This window comes from Fringilla coelebs (genome assembly GCF_963513975.1).
Source record: "Fringilla coelebs genome assembly, chromosome: 1".
In the NCBI taxonomy this organism is placed as follows: Eukaryota; Metazoa; Chordata; class Aves; order Passeriformes; family Fringillidae; genus Fringilla; species Fringilla coelebs.
This window is the reverse complement of record NC_140028.1, coordinates 33,976,999-33,995,618: the sequence shown is the minus strand read 5'-3', so window position 1 is coordinate 33,995,618 and position 18,620 is coordinate 33,976,999. Positions and strand designations below refer to the sequence as shown.

Genomic DNA, 18,620 nt, shown 5'->3' with positions numbered 1-18,620 from the left:
GTTTTGGAATTATTACATTTGGCTTTCCCAGAACTCTCTGTTGATGAACTATCAGAAGTTGAATCACATGCTTCTCATAAAGCATCCCTAGCCACTATCTGGTCAGGAGGTTCCCATTACAGACATCACAAACATTGGGAGGAGGTGAACTCTTATTTCAACCAAAAGAGAAAAGTAATTTTTGAATAGATATTCCTCTAATGACTCCACTCTGGGTGACCAAAGATTTGTTCAGCTGCCATCCTTATGGTATTTGGGGGTGGGAGGAAAATAATTCAGTCAGCTCTCTTTGAGGCTTTCCTTTCCCTGAAACCATTCCTTGTATCTCACCAGGAATAAGGTTTATTCCACAATCTTTCCTGTAATTGCTTATATTTTTGAGTCTGATGGTCCAGAAATCTATTTACAGTATATTCTAAAGTCCTTTCTATGTTTGATGCTTTTTTTTTTTAAGAAGTGACTTCAGATGTTTCTTATTCAACATGTACCAATTAGGAAATGAAGAGCCAAAGGTTTGCTAAGACTTTCCAGGATCCATCCTCCAATCACAGCCAAATCAGACCCACTCTGCCAAAATCACATCTGTGATTTTTTGCCTCAAGCAAAATAGATATTTCTCACAGCAGCAGAAGTAGACCTAGAGGTCTGAATATGAGCTTCTGTCCATTGTTTATTGCTAAATGAAGGTCACCTGGAAAACAATCATGAATGATTACATTTAACAATCACCAAGAGCTGATTCCACTTCCATCTTTAACTATTATTCTCTTTTGCAAACTCTCCTCAAGTAAAAAGTTTTTCTTTCACAGATTGTTTAAAAAATATTTCTATTGAAGAAACATTTAGAATTTTAAAGAATGCACACACTGTTTTTCTATTCTGAGAGAATGTGATATGTCACTTTCTAAGAAATTTATTTTCTTTGGCATCATCTTGGCCGATATTTACTTTTAGGTTGGTAAGCCTATCCCTTTATCTCAACAGTGCTTGACCTCCACCTACCAACAACACAGTAGTTTTATACTGGATTTTTACTATACACATCTAGGTTGATTTTCTTCCTTGCTGGCACATCATTGGTGATCCCAGCACAACAAACCAAATTCATGCCATAATGAAAAAACCTGAGGTTTTGCAATGTTCCTAGACAAGTTTGCAAATTAAATGCTTTAAATAGAACTGGGCTAATGGTCTGTGAGGAAAACAAAGAGCAGGAAACACTCAAAGCAAAGCTGTCATGTTTACTTCTTGAAAGAGCTGCTACCTATTTCATTAAAAAAAAACCAAACCCAACCAAACAATACAAATAGTAACAACCCCTTTCATATTCCAACAACTTAATTTAGGAAAGGTGGAACAACTAAAACCCACAAAGCTGCCATACGGTTGTAAGAGAATCATAAAATTCTACGTAACTTTAATCCTCATTTTGAATGGATGACAATACCAGCTCTACTGGTGGTGCTGCAGACTTAATCAGTGGGTTAATCTTTCCAGCATTCTGAAAGCTTATCACAGACCAAATGTAAATGGGATAACTGTTAATCCTAAGTTCATCAATATTTGGTGCATTCTCCATCACAATTTTCTTCTAATAGTATAATTTCAAAAACCATAAATATGTAAAAAATAGACAAGTGATACAGGAAATGATAGAATTTATAAAAATGATAAATAAAGTAAATAATTATAAAATTACATTAAATTCTAATACAGCAATTTTTCCTTTTTCCTGAATTATTTTAATTCATATCTACCAATATTTTATGTTCTGCCATGGACTTTGGTATAACTTTGAGGTAATTTTACTGATTTCTAAAGCATTTTTTTACACCCCTTCAACTGAAACCTTAGAATTCTCACTTGCTTTATGGTCAAAAGAAATGAGCTATTAAACAATACTCACAATCACAGGTAACTTGTTTTGGAACAGCAGCACTTAGAGAAGCAATGCTCTGATTTACTGTTGTTCTGATTTCTTCTTTTTCTATGGGTTACCACATCATTTTGTAAACATAATTTGTCACCAACACCAGCCAGAGTTCTCTGTAGCTACTTTTTGCCTTTCTTTCAGATCTGTTATTCCTGCTGAGAGAATCTACTAAAGAAGAATTTTTCATACTGACACCAACTGTAGTCTTGCTGTGAATAACCACATTCCCATAAAAATCATTCCATTTATTGCAAAGTTGTTGGCAGACCATAGGAATAATAGTCAACTCAGGAAACCTTTTATCCTGAAATCACACAGCTTAACCCTTTGCATGACCACGTGTAGTTCATACATAAAAACCATATTACCACACTGCTATTTTAATTTCATTGTAAAAGCTTTTCTGGTGTTAGCAAGGTTTTAAAAATATTTTTTTTCACAGTACTTCATTTAAGTAAAATTTAAATAATAATTTTTTAAAAGACTGAATTTGAATTATTCAAGCAGTATTCAGGGTTTTTTCTCAGTATACATTGTTGTATTAAAAATTAGATACTCTTTCCCAATACATGAAATATTACATACCATTTGAGTGTGGTTTTGATTATAAAGTAAAAAAACATGCACACAAAACTTTTTTTTTTCTACCCTCCTATGGTAAAGAAAGGTTTATGAATTTGCAATATAATTAAAAAATTAGAAATAAAACCTGTTTGCTTTATGAGTTTTTTTGTGGAAAATACTTCTGCTAGTCATTATATTTGCTGTGTTAAATACCAAACTAACGGAGATTAGATTCAGGAAAGTGATTTTAGTTCTGTTAGTTAATCCTCTTGACAGTTTGGGAGTCAGAGGTTGTATTGCCTGCATTCAAATTTCTGTCTGAATTTATTAAACTGATGGAACAAAAAAAAAGGTGGTGTATGTTTCCACTGTCTATCTTGTTCTGCTTGTAAATCCGTGTTTGTAGGTAACCACAGCTTGATTTATGCTTTATTCATTTGACCAAGGCAATAATGGGAGTTTTGGACTTGTGAACACACCTTTGGGAAAAATATAGGCATTTTGTTCCAATAAATGAAGTTAAATATTTGTATCTCTAAACTTTTCAAAGTCAAAGAAAACTCCTAGAAACTGTCTCTCTCATGTTCTAAGTGCTGCTACAACTGTCTCTCCCCCTTGCCCAACAGTGCTAGGGAAGCAGAGATTCCCCTGGGTATCCATACTTAACATTCACAGTGTGAATTATACAAATATGCAGAATTACACAAATATGCAGAAGATTTTCTACAGTTGAGAAAGCATCATTTGCTCAGATAGAGCTGATCTTTCTCGTGACAGCATTTCAGCTGAGGCAGTGCTCAGCACTCTGCTCATGCTGGCAGTGAACACGTGTGAACTCTCATCTCCTGCCTGCACAGTGCCACAGGTAACCTTCACATAATGCCTGGACTGCCTTCTTCTGACCGGACAAAGGTCTTGGAAAACCCAAAAAATAAAATCAATGCTCCATTCCTTCAATACTTCATTGTTTCTTTTGTTACACTTTTTGTCTACAATTTTTCTAAGTCCTCGTTAAAGCCTCATGCTTTAACAGCACACTTTAGGGTAGTTTTAGTCTACCATAGGATCACCCAGCCTCTTGAACGTATCTAAAGAAAAATTTTATAAATGCAATTAACAACAGTCAAATCTAACTTTAAACCACAGAAAAATAGAAGTGATACTGCAATGAGTAAAGGAAATAATGCTCTCCCCCTTTCTTTACAGTGTCATTAGACCATTGAACTGGATGAAATTCAGATAGAGGCCTTATTGTAACCACACTGAAACAGTAGAAATCTCCTGAGACTGTGAAACTCAAACATTTTGGGAACCAACTTCAAGCACTCTTTTCGTGCTTTTAAAAGAAAATGAATGAAAGAAACTTCTTAATTTTTTTCCCTGTGGAAATATTTTAATATAATCACTACTAAAAACCCAAAACAAACAAACAAACAAACAAACAAAACAACCTAAAACCCCAGCACACATATGTTTAAATTCATATGTATCCATATTTTCTTAACATTTAAACTTCAATCATAGCACTCACACATAACCACACCAGCACAAATGGCTTTCATGATATCAAACAACTTGTAAGCAACTTTGTAAATCCATGCCAAATTTAAACCTAGGCTGACAAGATTGATAGAAACCACCTACCATGCATATTGCTAAGATGCTTAAGATGTGGTTTCAAATCTTTGTACTTATGTGAGGATTGGTTCATGTACTCTTACCCTGCAAAATAGCACGTAAGGATGACACTTAGTTTCACCTAGCTTTCCTAAAATAATTACATTACACAATTTTCAGAGACTAATCCACTCAAAAAATCAACCTGAATAATTCAAATATGAGATTTTAAAATGGTTCCTATATCAATCAGGAAATATTTTTTCTAAAGGTTGACTATTATGCTCTCTTCAGTTTGCCTTCTGGATTTTTGTATTGGAAGAGTCCAACGAGAAAAAAATAGTTTTCCACAAAGTAGTGGAATCAGCACAAAATAACCACATTATGTGAATAGAAAGGGCAGGCTGGGAAAGATATTTGAGTGTAAATTAATGTTGATCTTAGCTGGAATAACTTGCACTCTTTAGCACTTGCAGCTGCACCAGGGACTTCACTGGCTATATGAGATTTTACACATCTGTCAGCTTAATCAGAGACCAAAACACCAAATCTACTGTTCAGGAATGTTAATTAAATTTACAAAACTTTTTTGATTGCAAACTAATAATAGAATACTTAGTGTTATGAACAAGTCTTGACACCTATAAAAGTAGATAGGATTTTGTTCAGTGATATCAAATTTATATTTAAATAAAATGTTAAAAAAAGTTATCAAATTTATAATATTTAAATAAAATGTTAAAAAAAAGTTGTTCACATGAAATATTAAAAGCCAAAGTGAAGCCTCTCTACACAAGAATAAAAGGAAAACAGTACCATAATTAGTACATTAACTGCTTTTACTGTTAGCATCAACGATTTATTAATTTATTTGACATTACTGCTCTATTGTTTCAGTGTTATCAAATTCATAATATTTAAATAAAATGTTAAAAAAAAGTTGTTCACATCAGCTCCATGAAATATTAAAAGCCAAAATGAAGCCTGTCTACACAGGAATAAAAGGAAAACAATACCATAATTAGTACATTAACTGCTTTTACTGTTAGCATCAATGATTTATTAATTTATTTGACATTACTGCTCTATTGTTTCAGATAATTCAATTAATAAAATGAACTTATTCAAATCTGAAGTGACGATTCTGGCACTAAGGGGCCTTCAGGATGAATCACATTATTACCTAGTTTTGGATCTAATATGATGAATCATCAAGCAGTGTATCGTATCTGTGCTTGGGGAACAATTTGCATTGTAGAAAAGCTCTGTGGCACATATCAGCAACTTTGCAACCTCTCAGAAATAAAAATTCATTGAGGGCATTTTTATGTGTCAGCAATATAACATAAGACAGTGTTTTGAAATCCGCTAATGGTTGCAAAGTTCTCAACCTGTTACATTTCTTGTGGTCAGTTTTGCATCTCTTCTTTTCCATCAAGTCTTAGGCTTTTTCAAACAACTTTATTGCTTCATTACTGGCTGTAAGAGAATTTTCTAAGTGCTGTCTCATGTCCTTCATTCTGTAGCAATCTGCACATTGCCTTTCAGAGCCTGCCTCTGCAGCCCAGCACTGAGCTTTCTGCTGCAATTGAAGCTGACCTATGTGGGGTGGATTTGGGATTCCAGTACCAGGCCCTGCCTATACACAGCTTTCATACAGGTATTTCAATGGCTTGCAGGCCATTACCACTGTCCTTCAACACACTATCTCCTCATCTAGCTGATCCTAAATCTAACATTTCAGACTCTGCAGAACCTAGCTGTAATGGGGAGGTACAATTGCTACCTGGAAAGCAAGCCAGCATTTGGTATTTTTTTCCTGGGAAAGGGAAAAGAATGTTAGTTCTGTCACTGGAAGGAACACCTTTGAGTATCTAATTGGGGAATATACATAGGCATTTTGACATTTTGATGGAAATTACTTTTAGTGTACCATCTTGGAGATGGGTCTCATACCACTAAAAGTTACCATACTGCCTACCACAAACCCTTTTGCACTAGCATGTATTCTACTGACAAGTAGGAGGCCATCCAGAGAGACATTGACAGGCCTGAGGAGTGGGCTAATAGGAACTTCATGAAATGCAATAAAGTACAAGGTGTTGCAGCTGCACTGGGACAATCACCCACATCAGTACAGGCTGGGTGGTGAACTGAGAGAGAGTAGCCCTGCTCAGACTTAGGGATTCCAGTGGATAAAAACCCCTGGATGTAACCTGCACCCCAGAAAGCCAAAAGTACACAGGGTTACACCAAAAGAGGCCTGAAGAGCAGGTTGAGAGAGGTGATTTTCCCCTTTGCCCTTCTCTGCCCTGGTGAGATGCCACATAGAGAACTGCTTCCAGCTCGGGGGGTCTCAGCACAGGAAAGAGGCAGGCTGTGAGTCAGGCTGAGAGAGCTGGGGTTGTTTAGCATGGAGAAGAGAAGGCTCTGGCATGACCTAACTGTGGCTTTTCAATATATAAACTAGATTTAGAAGAAAGATGGGGACAGACTTTTTTACCAAGGTCTGTATTGATAGGACAAGGAATAAGGGGTAGCAGTTTTACAGTGAAAGAGAACAGATTCAGGTAGGTACGTGGAAGAAATTCCTTCCTGTGAGAGTGGTGAGGCACTTGAACAAGTTGCCCAGAGAAGTTGGGGATGTGGATTGCTGGAAGTTGGACGGGGGTTTGAGCAACCTGGTCTAGTAGATCTCCCTGACCATGGCAGTAGGGTTGGACTAGATGATTGTTAAAGGCTCCTTCCAAACCAAACCATTCTGTGACTCCATGAAATCCTCTATACTATACTGGGCAATTTGCATGTTCATGTATCTCTTCACAAGGCATGCCTGCCCAGTCTTTAGCTGATTTATACTACAGTAAAATATAGGTATCCCAAACAGAAGCCCTGGTACCAGCTGACCACATGGAGTTCTTACTAGCTGCTAGCTCCCAAGTGCACACACCTGAAACACTGCCATGACTAGTGATGACTGACACCCTTCTGCTCTAAATGTTGGGGTGCTTTTTAACCTGTGGCTTTAAAAATAAGACCTTACCTGAAATGTATGAATTACTCAAACTGGAACAAGTACAACTTACAAAAATCATTTAAAAACAAAACCAAACAAAGCAAAACAAAACAAACAAAACCAAAACAAACAAATCCTCCAACAATAGAAAATAAATTAAATACAATGGAAAACAGCTTTCTTGGCTGACTATTTGCAAATTTTTGGTACTTTTTTTCTTTTCCCTTGCTTGAATACACATATTTCCTAATTGTGTCAATAGAGAGAGAAGTTGTGCCAGTATGTTCCTGAGGACTAATATGTTAAAGAGACCAAGTTGAAGTTTTGTTAGAAAGCCAGCTACAACTGTACACCATAACAACTGCTATAATCACCAGACTCAACTGCTGCTTTTCTCTCTTGAAAAGAGCAGCATCTTTATTACAGAATGATGCTCCTTGTATCTGTAAATATCATCCTTGTCATCACCATGATAAGAAGACTAAGGTACGGTGATGAGGAACTACAAAGTATCAGCAATCACAAACACAGACCTTGTGTTCTGTCACCCACATAAATATGTTTGTGAAATATGCTCCAGACAAGGGATTAGTACCTCCTGCCAGCAAAGGCTCAGCCTGTCAGTGTTCAGGGCTTGGGGTACAGCTTTAGACACAAAATGACCTTGAGCTGACTTTTATTTTGTGGAGAAGTTGAGAAAGCTTCTCTCTCTGGTAATGGTGTTTCACAATCCTCCTTTTGCACTTCCTTGCTCTGACTGCAGCTCCCCCAGCTCCTATCACTGATCGTGGATCTCTGTAAACCTAGGCAACGTCATACCTGTCATGGCTGTCCAAAGCTGGCTCTGTGACATTTCTACAAGGTGTGGAAGAATAAATGATGGACTTCTACACTGCTAATAGTGGCCAACCTGCTCTCCCAGCTTGCTTTGGAGCTTGCTCAAAGTCTGCACTTAAGAGTTGGCTTGTATCCAAGCAGTTCATTTGTTAGATTATTTGAATCTAGGACCAGATGTGCTAAAATGCTTTCAGAAAGAAGAGCATTTTACCCCACAGTGGTCATGGTTCTTTGAGATGTGCAATAACCTGCATACAGTAAGCCTGCTGAATGCAGTAATGAATTCAATAATGTGAATTATCATAATGCCCAGGATCCTAAATCATCCTTTGGAGTGCTACTGTGCTAAAAGTTACCAGGCAGAGTCTGTGGCGTATTAAAGTACCTCAGACCCAGGTCTGAGGGGAAATGATTTCCCTTTCTCCTTCAGATTAAAGAAACAGAACATATGGCTGTATTGCTTCAAAGGCATTCCGACAGGGCACGGCGTGGTACACTGGGGACATGGCTGTGTGCACGGTCACTGAAGGACCTGTGAGCAAAGTCACTTAGTCTCCTGTGGTGTTACTGATACCTACAAAGGAGAAATTTTCAGGCTGATGAAAAGAGGATATATGTCCCTGTCATGAAAAAAGGTCTCCTTGAGTGCCAGAAGTGATTTATAGGGTACATTTGCTTCCAGCAGCAGGGAGGCAGCCAGGTTTCACCTGCAAGAATTGAAGGGAAAGGCCAAAAAGGAACTAATTAATGTTCAAGGAGCTTTGCTCCATGATCAGGCTTTATGGATACTGTCCTGGGTATTAGTTGTTCCCTTTCTTATCCCTGAGCTCTGACAATGATCTCCCATCTTGGAAATCCCTGTAGTGCCAGGTGTTAGTGCAGAGTGTATCCCCATCTGCACTAGTGACACGGGAGTCTGCCTTGCAGTGTGGGCTTTAGAGGTCCTTTATGTTCCTTTAGGGAACAGAAGGGCTCAGCATGCTGCTGGGTGTCAGACATCTCCATCACATTTCAAGTAAAAAAGTTGTCCTTCACACAGTCTTGAGGTTGAAAAGGAATAGGAGGGACAGTTGATAAATACTCATAGTCTAATGACTGGGTGGCACAAACAAGAGCAGAACTTCCACATAGTAGATTATACAAGAAACAATCCACCAAAAGCAGTTTTCATTTAAAAAATCTGATAGTTAATTTCTCCCTATCAACTTCTAGATCTGAGTAAATTCAAGCTAGCAGTTACAGACTTGTAGGAGTCCTGGAAGTATTTATTGCCCTGTGGGTGAAGGAAGGAAGTTTACAAAGCAAACACAGAGCATGACAGTGCAAGGACATAAATGCTGTTTATTCTCTTCTTTAAACAGTGAGAATATGAATCTGTGGAAGACAGCATCTCAATGCTTCATTAAAGCTGGAAACGTTCCCATATGTGTAAAATGCAGGATTTGTAAAGTGTCTCTGTATTAATCTAACTTTATTTAATGGAGTGAAAAGGCAGAGAAATGGGCTGCTCTATTGACTATTCTAATTTTTTTTCCCAAGAAAACAAGTTACTGCTTGACAGTAGCACCTTATGGCATTCCCTGATCTTTTCTCACTAACAGAAATATATCAACTAATGTAGCCTGAAAACTCATACCACACTGCCACTCATTATGAACTACTCCCATACACATTTCATCATTTTGCATAGACTCCACAAACAGAAGTGAATTGTGAACCCATGGGTGTGCATTATATATCCTTTACAAATGGCAGAAAAATTAATGCTAATCATGACCATGCATCTATATATTTGTAAAAGGTGGGAAAAATTGATTTTTTTATAGTATCATTAGAATCTTATTTTGAACCTTCCCACAAAAGCCTACACCAAAAAATGAAATGAACAAACAGAAATAAAAGTCCTAAAAAAAAACCCTCATGAAATAGAACTACAAATTAATTTGCGCTTAATTTTTTAATTACTTCAATAGAATTCAAGAAAACAAAACAAAAAAAATGTATTCTAAGTTTTAGGTAAGATTAGACAAGAAAAGACTTAATAAGCGATATATTCAGCTTCAGTATATACCTCTAAAGGAATAGATCTAATGAGATTTTAGAAAAAAGTTGACAAAGCACAGAACAAAATTTTTCAAATAAAATGTTCCTAATAATTCACAACCACCTATACCTATACCTTTAACATACCTTGTTGCACCTGATACCTTACATACCATATGCACCTGATATCCCAAAAAAATGAATAAACTCTTAAAAGTATCAGTATAAAAGTATACAATCTTTAAAGATGCAGATAGAATCACAAAATGGCTTTGGTTGGAAGGGACCTTAAAGATCATCCAGTTCCAAGCCCCCTGACATGGGCAGAGACACCTTCCACTAGATCAGATGGCTCAAAGCTGCATCCAGCCTGGCCTTGCACCCTTCCAGGGATGGAGCATCCACAGCTTCCCTGGGCAATCTGTTCCAGTGTCTCACCAACCTCACACTAAAGAATTTCTACCTAATACCTAATCCAAACCTACCTTCTTTCAGTTTAAAGCCATCAACCCTTGTCCTGTCACTACATGACCCCTTGTAAAATCCCTTTCTGCCTCTCCCCTCTATGGAAGGCCACAATAAGTTTTCCTGGAGCCTTTTCTTCTCCAGACTGAATAACGCCAACTCTCTCAGCCTTTCCTCATATGAGAGGTACTCCAGTCCTCCCATCACCTTTGTGGCCTCCTCTGGACTCACTCTACACCCTCCTTTAGCTGGGGCCCCAGAGCTGGACACAGTACTCCAGGTGGGATCTCAGGAGAGCAGAGCAGAGGGGAGCAATCACCTCCTTAACCTGCTGGTCATGCTTTTGATGCAGCCCGGGACACAAATGGCTTTCTGGGCTGCAAACACACATTGCCAGGTCATGTTTGGCTTCTTCTCAATGAACACCTCCAAGTCTTTGCACCCAGGACTGCTCTCGATCCAGTCTCCTCCGGATTTACCCAATATAGAATGCATCCAGATTTACCCGGATTTACCCAGATGCAGATTGCTGAAGAGGCCAAAGTCTTTCCTCCGAAGTGCAGGATTGTGAACTTCCTGTGCACCCTCCTTGCTGCCCCAAGTCTCTTGAAATCCACCATTTCATGGTCATTGCAGTCAATCCTTGAGCTTCACATTCCCCACCAGTCCTCACTTGTTGGTGAGAACAAGGTCCAGCATAGCACCTCTCCTTGTTTTCTCCTCCATCACTTGCAGAAGGAAGTCATCACCAACACATTATAGAACCTCCTGGATTGCTTATGGCCTACTGTGTTGTACCTCCAAGAGATATTTGGGCGGCTGAAGCTCACCATAAGGATCACAAATTGCAAACGTGAGGCTGCTCCTGTCTACAGAGAGCCTCACCAACTCAACCTTCCTGGTTAGGTGGTCTGTAGCAGACCCCTACTTAATGTCACCTGTTCCTTCTCTCCCTGTAATCCTGACTCATGAGCTCCCAGTCAGCTCCTTATCTATCTCCAGGCAGTGCTGCAGCCCTCCAGCATTGACATCCACTGACACAGAGGGTTACAGGCCTTCCTTGTCTCCCCTGCCTGTCCTTCCTGAACATCTTGCATGCTTTCATTCCAACACTCCAGGCACAAGAGTCATCCCACCAGTCTCTGTGATGCCAACAAGATCATAGACCTGCAGGCATGCACATGCCTCTAACTCCTCTTGTACCCCCCAGGTTGTGTGTGTTTGCATAGAAGCATTCAAGATGGGCCTCTGATGAAGCCAGCTTACTGCTGGAGGGGCTGGAATTCCTTTGTGCTGTTCTTCTGGTGCTCTTTTGCTGAACTGTGATCCCACTCCAGACTGTGGATACCTAGGGGTGCCACAGGTATCAGATGGGTAAGAGTGGGATGGATTGAGGTTCCTCTCCTCCAGCAGTCCTCCAGTTTAAGCTCTTCCTCAAGCCTATGACTGAAGATGCTCTTCTTCTCTGACAGATGGAGCTAATCAGCCCCACCAGACCAGGCTTCTCAAGCAAGTCCTATGCTCTAAAATACCTGAATGTCTCTCTGGGGTACCAATTCTGCAACCATTTGTCAATTTTCCAGATTTGACTCGCCCTTTCCAACTCCTTTTTTATGGCTGAGACGACTGATGAAAAAAACTACCCACACTCCAGAATCCCTTACTGCTGCTCCCAGGGCTCTGTAATCCATCTTGACTGTTTTTGTTTCCTCAGACTGTATTGCTGGTGCCCGTGTGAAATAACAGCAGCAGACAGAAGTCAGAGGACTGTATGAGGCTTGGTAGTCTATTGGTGACAACCTGTCTTGGGGTCATACCCCAAGAGACATACCCCTAGTAAAGGCTCTGGCAAACATCACATCTCTCTAGAGAGCACCTGATGCTGGCAAAGAAGACTCTCAGAAGTGAGTTACCTACTACTATCACCTTTCTCCTTTTCTTAGTCATTGTTACATGGTGGGGTTATGGGGTCAGGCTCCTTACTCAGCTCCAGCATTTCTTCTGTGTGATGTGTCTCTCCTTTTCAGTCTGCACGACAGTGAAGCAGTTCTGGAGGGGCACCTCAGGTTTTGGGGAGGCATCTTCCTCCTGCAGGTCCTTGCTTACATTCTGCAATGTTATTGCTCCCTCTCCCTTCTGTATGTACCAGTGGTGGAGGTTTTGGCTGTTTGGCCATGGGCTGTGAGTCTTCTGCAGACTGCACTTGGAAGCAGCTATGCAACCCCACTGAACCAGCTATACGACTCCTTCTCAGCCCCCCCAATGCTCCCTGCTCCCTCCTGCAGCTCAGCCACCCGCCACAGGAGCTCCTCCACCTTGCACACCTTTGGCAGGCAGGTCTGCTGTCCTGTCCCTGCCCCAGGAGAAGCCTCTGTTCACTTTCTGCAGTCTGAGTTCTGCACTGCAGTCTCTTCCTTCAGCAGCCCTGTCTGTGTGGAGGCATTGGCCACTGTCAGGACAAATGGGGCAGAGTCCCCCATCAGAGCTGCAGCCTTTGCCCTCAGATGAGTGCCCACCATTCTGCCCTGGGAGTCAGGTGGGATGAGTGCCCCTGACCTGTGCAGATGGCTACAGAACCCTGCTTGGCTGCTGGCAGACTTCACGTGTCTGCACTTGGCTAGTGGATGTCCCTCCTCTGAGTTGTCACCTTCCCTGCACACCCTGCTGAGCAAACTGCCACACCATGACCCGTCTGCCTGCCCTGGCCACGTGCTCCTGGCCACAGTGCTCACTAGGGCTGCCTGCTTTGGGAAGAGGGATTGGCCACCATTACTCCTGGCCTCACCCATGCCAGGAGAATGAGCCACTCTCATAAGAGCAGCCGGCTCCTGGTGTGTCTCTGTGCTCCCCTGGGGCTGAGGAACCCCCTGTGAGCCCCGCTCCCCAGCTCTGCTGTAGAACACCTGCCCCAGAGCTGATCACCTCAGGGGATGTCAGCTCTCAGTCCTATCATCAAGTTGCCCATTTCCCTAAAACACTGGAGCATACCTCCTAAAATAAATAATATGAATAATTCCTCCTTTAGACCTTTAAAATATTATACCTTATTATCCCTATCACAACGTAACCAGCATGCAAAATCAAACATTATTTTCAGATAACTGTGGTTCTCTTGAGGGCACTACATCAATGTAGCCATTCCCTCTTGCACACAATTAAAATTCAACTATAAAACAGAGGGTATGAGACATTTAAATAAAAATCTTCAATACTGAGAACCAAAAGCTCTTGTTCGGAAGCCCAAACACAGATTTTGGAATTTAAATTTTTAGAACACTGCACCATCTTCTACTGTTTAGCCTAGTACACTTCTATAATTTCATTATGAAATTACTGCTAATGCATGAAAATGCTGTTTATTATGGTACTTAGATCAAATTATATATAAGTAAACATTAATATTTTTCTTTTCAATATGTTAAAAATCTTGTCATACCCCTTTAACATGCTGTTTAAGGAATATTCCTAAAGATCGGAAATTATTTGCTATTACATCACTTTGGAATCAATTACTCCAAATAAATCTGTGCAAAGTGAAGGAAATAAGCAGTTTATTTTTTTTTTTTCAAAGCAATAAAGTAAGAACTAGTACAAGGGTGCAAATCCAACTGTAGTTCACCCATCCAGAAACAGAATATTGACTTCAGAATTAGATAGTGAGATCTGACTGAATTTTTTCAATGAGTTTGAAATTTTCAATTACAATTATTACTATTATTATTCTCATTACTATTATTATTACATAAAAATAGATTATTCATTTACCTGGCTGTACCCCCTACTAAATTCAACTAATACACATTGGCATGGATTCACTTTACACAGACTAAAAATTGACTGACAAAGTCTAGAATTTAATAACATTACTAAATCACCAGGCTGAGCTTTGAAAAGCCAGTTAGGTCATAAATAAATCAAACTGTGCTTCAGAGATCACTGCTGCAACTTTGCCCTTTGCATTCAAAATGTTCAATCAGACTTCAGCATTTTATAAGACAAAAAAGTATTTTCACTTGGATAACAAGAGAACTACTCTGATTATAAAGTTTTCTGGAATGTGTTGGATGAAAGAAGATTTTTTTTTTAATTTAAAAACATTAACTTGTGGTATCTGGAAAAATGTGCATCATAGGCCAAAGTTATGACAGATGATAGCCTCCTTTAAAAGCTGCCTCTCTATGTGCCAAGAAGGGTTCCCTCTGAGCCTGGGTGAGACAGAGGGCATCAGCTTTCAGGTTCCCACTTTGAGTTAAGAGTAGGCTCAAAGACACATCTACTCTGTGGGTTAGAGATGTTCCAAATCCCTCTTTGCTGCTCTTCACACTACTGCAGGGCAAGAATACCCAAGCTCTGCCGCTCACAGGCAATAGTGCCTACAAATGTTTTCAATCCCAACAGCCCAGATACTTGTGCTGATGAACTGGAAAGCTCAGACCTGAGCTAGATCTTTCAGACTCACTTCTTCATCAGTGAGAATAGAAGCTTTAAGCCTGAGGCATATCCAAACCAAATTGTCCACAGTTTTGCTGAAAGCCTGTCAGGCTGTGAGCAGCCTGAACTTCCAAACCACCAAGCAAGGCTTTTGAGTTTCTGAGATGGAACTGAGGAATCTGTCCTGTCACAGCCCTGCTAGATAATGGTGATGCTCCCAAGAATGACAAACTGTGGCACCAGCAGGACATGCTCCCTCAAGAACACCACATTTCTGTGACATGTTCCAAAAACTGTGTCACTGCTGGTGAACTGAAAGCCCCAGTCTGTGAAGCCTAGTCCTTACATGCTGCTTCCCACAAAGTACAGGCTCCCTTCCACCCTTTCACTGTGTGCTCTGGAGGCTTGTCTGTGCACACTGAACGTGCTCTTCACCCCTTGGACAAGGCAGGATCCCTCAGACCGGAGCTCGTGCTCCCCAGCCATAAGGATTAGGGCTGGTGCACAAGGACATGCACACAGCTGCTCACTCCTGGGTGCCTGGGTGTGAGAGGAGGGCAGACCAGGGCACAGACACCAACTATTACACTTCAGTTTGGACATACAACATAAACTGGCTTCTTATGGTGGAAATGCAAAGAATCAGGCTTATCAGTGAGCTCCTCTGCCTCCATGAACCAGCAGCTGTTTTCCCATACACAGCTTCAAAGTTCTGGAGTGAATGAACCACTGTGCTGTACTGTTAAGGCTGCAACATGTCTATTAGCAGAAGATAATCTACCACTCCTAAGATGCAATTGATTAACTTCCATTAAAGTCAGTGAGGTTGACAATCCTGTATGAAGTAGCTACATATCTGGCTCTGAGTAGCAAATGAAAACACACTGAACTTTATTAAATATACTTAAACACAGTACTTCTTCATTCTGCTCTGGTTAAAATGAAATATAATCAGAAACAGAGTTGGAAAATAACTAGCATTGTTATATTTTTAGATAAATCTGAAAAATAGGTCTTATGCATGCAACTCATTGGTGCTTCTTATATCCAAAACAATCATATCTTTAAATACAGCTACCTTAATGGAAGAAAATGCTACTTTAAAATGTAAAGAAACCAGCTATTTTACTGTAAGTATAAAAAATAAATACTCTAAGGAATGGAAGAAAAAAAAGCATTTTCAATAATTTCATTACGTTCTAAGATGCCAAATCATCTGTGAGTGGTTTCTTTTTAGATGAAAAGAAATCAAAATATAGGACAGATGTTGGACAAACCACATTTGAGGTCTATCACACACTGGCATTTTTCAAATTATTTTGGCTCATCTATTGAATAAGGTGTATTTTGCTTGATTTTGAAAAGGGAAACATCAGGAAATATTTAAAGGCCAATTGCTGCCAATTAACTTTGATCAGCAAAAGTTGCATTTGAATCTTTTAGATTCTTTTGCTGTCTGGAATAACACACTATTCTAAAATCTAGCAAAACAACAACTTGATGATTAATGTGTGTTGGCAGCCCCACCACAAGCTTGCTTAACAGCTGGATTTTAAATAAACAGCTGTCTTCACTATGATGGGAAAGAAATCTGACTGTTTTCATGTTTTTGCGTTATTAAAATGTGATCAGAAATTGCTTTTTTCCCTTTTAAGATGAAACAGCCAGGCATTACAGTGACAGTCTCTTTCAGCAGTTTGGACAGCTTTGGAAGGATGTCCCAAGCATTGCCAAACCATAGGCTGTGCAGGCTCAAAAAGCCCTTGGCAAGGCACGCAGCTGCTGGCTGCAGGCAGAGGCACCCTGGCACAGAACAGCCCGTGCCTGCTGCAGGCACAGCAGCCCCAGGAACGGCCCACAGACAGCCCATACAACATTCATGATGTCCCTTGGGGCTAAGGTAACACTTGCCCACCGTGGGATGTAAGCAAGAAATCTGCAGCCAGCCATCAACTGTTTATAGAAGCCGGAGTTTAATATTTAATGGCCTGTGCAGACTGTTGAATTCTGTATGTTTATAGGCTCCTGCAGTGTATCCACTTCTGAAACTTATCTACTGTCATCATAACTGCTTAAACCTGTGAGGACAAAACACTAGCATTTACACTGTAGTAACCTTTGAGGGCCAGTTCAGACATTTAGTGTAGACATTATTATATATCCTAATGACTAAAGGATATAGCTATTTTGTAAGCATTTCTGTATTGAAACTCTGCAAATAATTGTCAAAGCATCTAACAACACATAGAACCAGACAAATATTAAATATCAGATCGTGTCTGTGTATTTTAAAAGAATGAACACTTACTTCTAAATCGTTAAAGAATAGATGCGTGTCCGCCAAATTGAAAATCATCTCTTCCATTCGGAGTCCAAGGGACACAGAAGTGGGAGGATCCTTAAAGAAGAAATTAAGCAAGTACACCATCAATACTGTGCCTGACACACATACCCAAATATAAACTGGAGGAACAGCTTTTCATAACATACTACTTGTATCAAATGCAAATCTGCTGTGTCATTTTTAGTTCAGTAACTGTCTTACCCTGTGCTGCAACACTTCCAGTAACACTCAAAAATATGACTTAAACTCAACTGACTCCCTGATTTTGCAGTGCAACTTCTGTGATCCCCCTCATGCATCCCTGCCACTGGCTCTTTGCTCTCTGTGCAGAAAGGGCAAATCCATTCCACCTAAAACTTCTGCAGATTCTACAACTGTTCACAAGTTTTATGATCAAGCAGGGGTATGATGGTACTATTGTTACTCAAAATAAACTGGTCACAAATTACAGGATTCAGTCCTGGGAATACCTAGTGACTTTAAAGCAAAGAACTATTGATGTTTTATTTGCAAATGGTAATTATATTTAAAGTCACTGTCAAAAAAGCTTTAATTATGTTTCCAGTTTGGCCCACCCATGCAGAGTGAACAAAACTATTGTTTGTTATTAATACATAACACACTTTAACTTCTCTACAGAAATTACCGTAACAACTTACTCCTTACTGAGCTAATAAACTCAAAAAGCATGTTCAGCATTGTGGTTACCAAATGCATTACAGATGTTTGCCTTGTTTTGATTTTTTTTGGTGTTTTATTTATTTTCAATCTGAAAAATCTAAAAGAGAGCTTAATAAATACATTTGATATAGAGTTTCTCATTTATAATGCCAAGTCTATCCAAGAGCACAGGAGCATGAGTTTGAAAGAACATGTTATATTATCCCATAACAGCCTCTATTAATAATGTTAGTTTGTTAGGAATTATATTTTAAATAGGACTGAAGAAGTGGCAACCCATATTTTACTTAAAATAAGCTAATATTCTAAACTTGTTGACAAGTCACAGTTAAAAAGCAAGAGATGCAGTCCTTAGTTTCTTTTTCCACCTCTAAATCAAATTAATAGATGCTTCAACATGATCTCTGAACTTTCAAACATTTTGCTGTAACTACTGGTTAAAAAGGCAAAATGCGTCAGTAGTGAAGAGCTGGAAAAGAATGGTGATTTGGCAGCCTGTTTGCCTTCTGGAAATGCCAAAACCCAAGAACTGCTGTCCAGAAAAAGAATTTTTGAAATTTCAAAGCCAAGCTACACTGAGCAGACAAAACATCTATTCTTGAACTCATATCCATTAGGAGTAATTTTTAAAAAATAAAATAAAAAATAGCCCTTATAAATGAGGAAAAAATTTGCATCATGATATTTTG

General features: G+C 39.5%; 1 protein-coding gene across 7 annotated transcripts in view; it reads right to left on the bottom strand.

Moving 5' to 3' along the window:
* The window catches only part of EYA1 (EYA transcriptional coactivator and phosphatase 1), a gene marked incomplete at its 5' end in the record, with an annotated part of 143,717 nt that overhangs the window by 19,480 nt on the left and 105,617 nt on the right, over nt 1-18,620 (bottom strand). For 5 of the 7 annotated variants that reach the window (XM_084202614.1, XM_084202615.1, XM_084202620.1 and 2 more), the window contains one exon: nt 17,215-17,304. The exons of the other annotated variants lie outside the window; for them this stretch is intronic. In XM_084202614.1, coding sequence (XP_084058740.1) covers nt 17,215-17,304 — 90 coding nt within the window. The remainder of the gene's footprint in view (nt 1-17,214; nt 17,305-18,620) is intronic. 7 annotated transcript variants of the gene reach the window in all.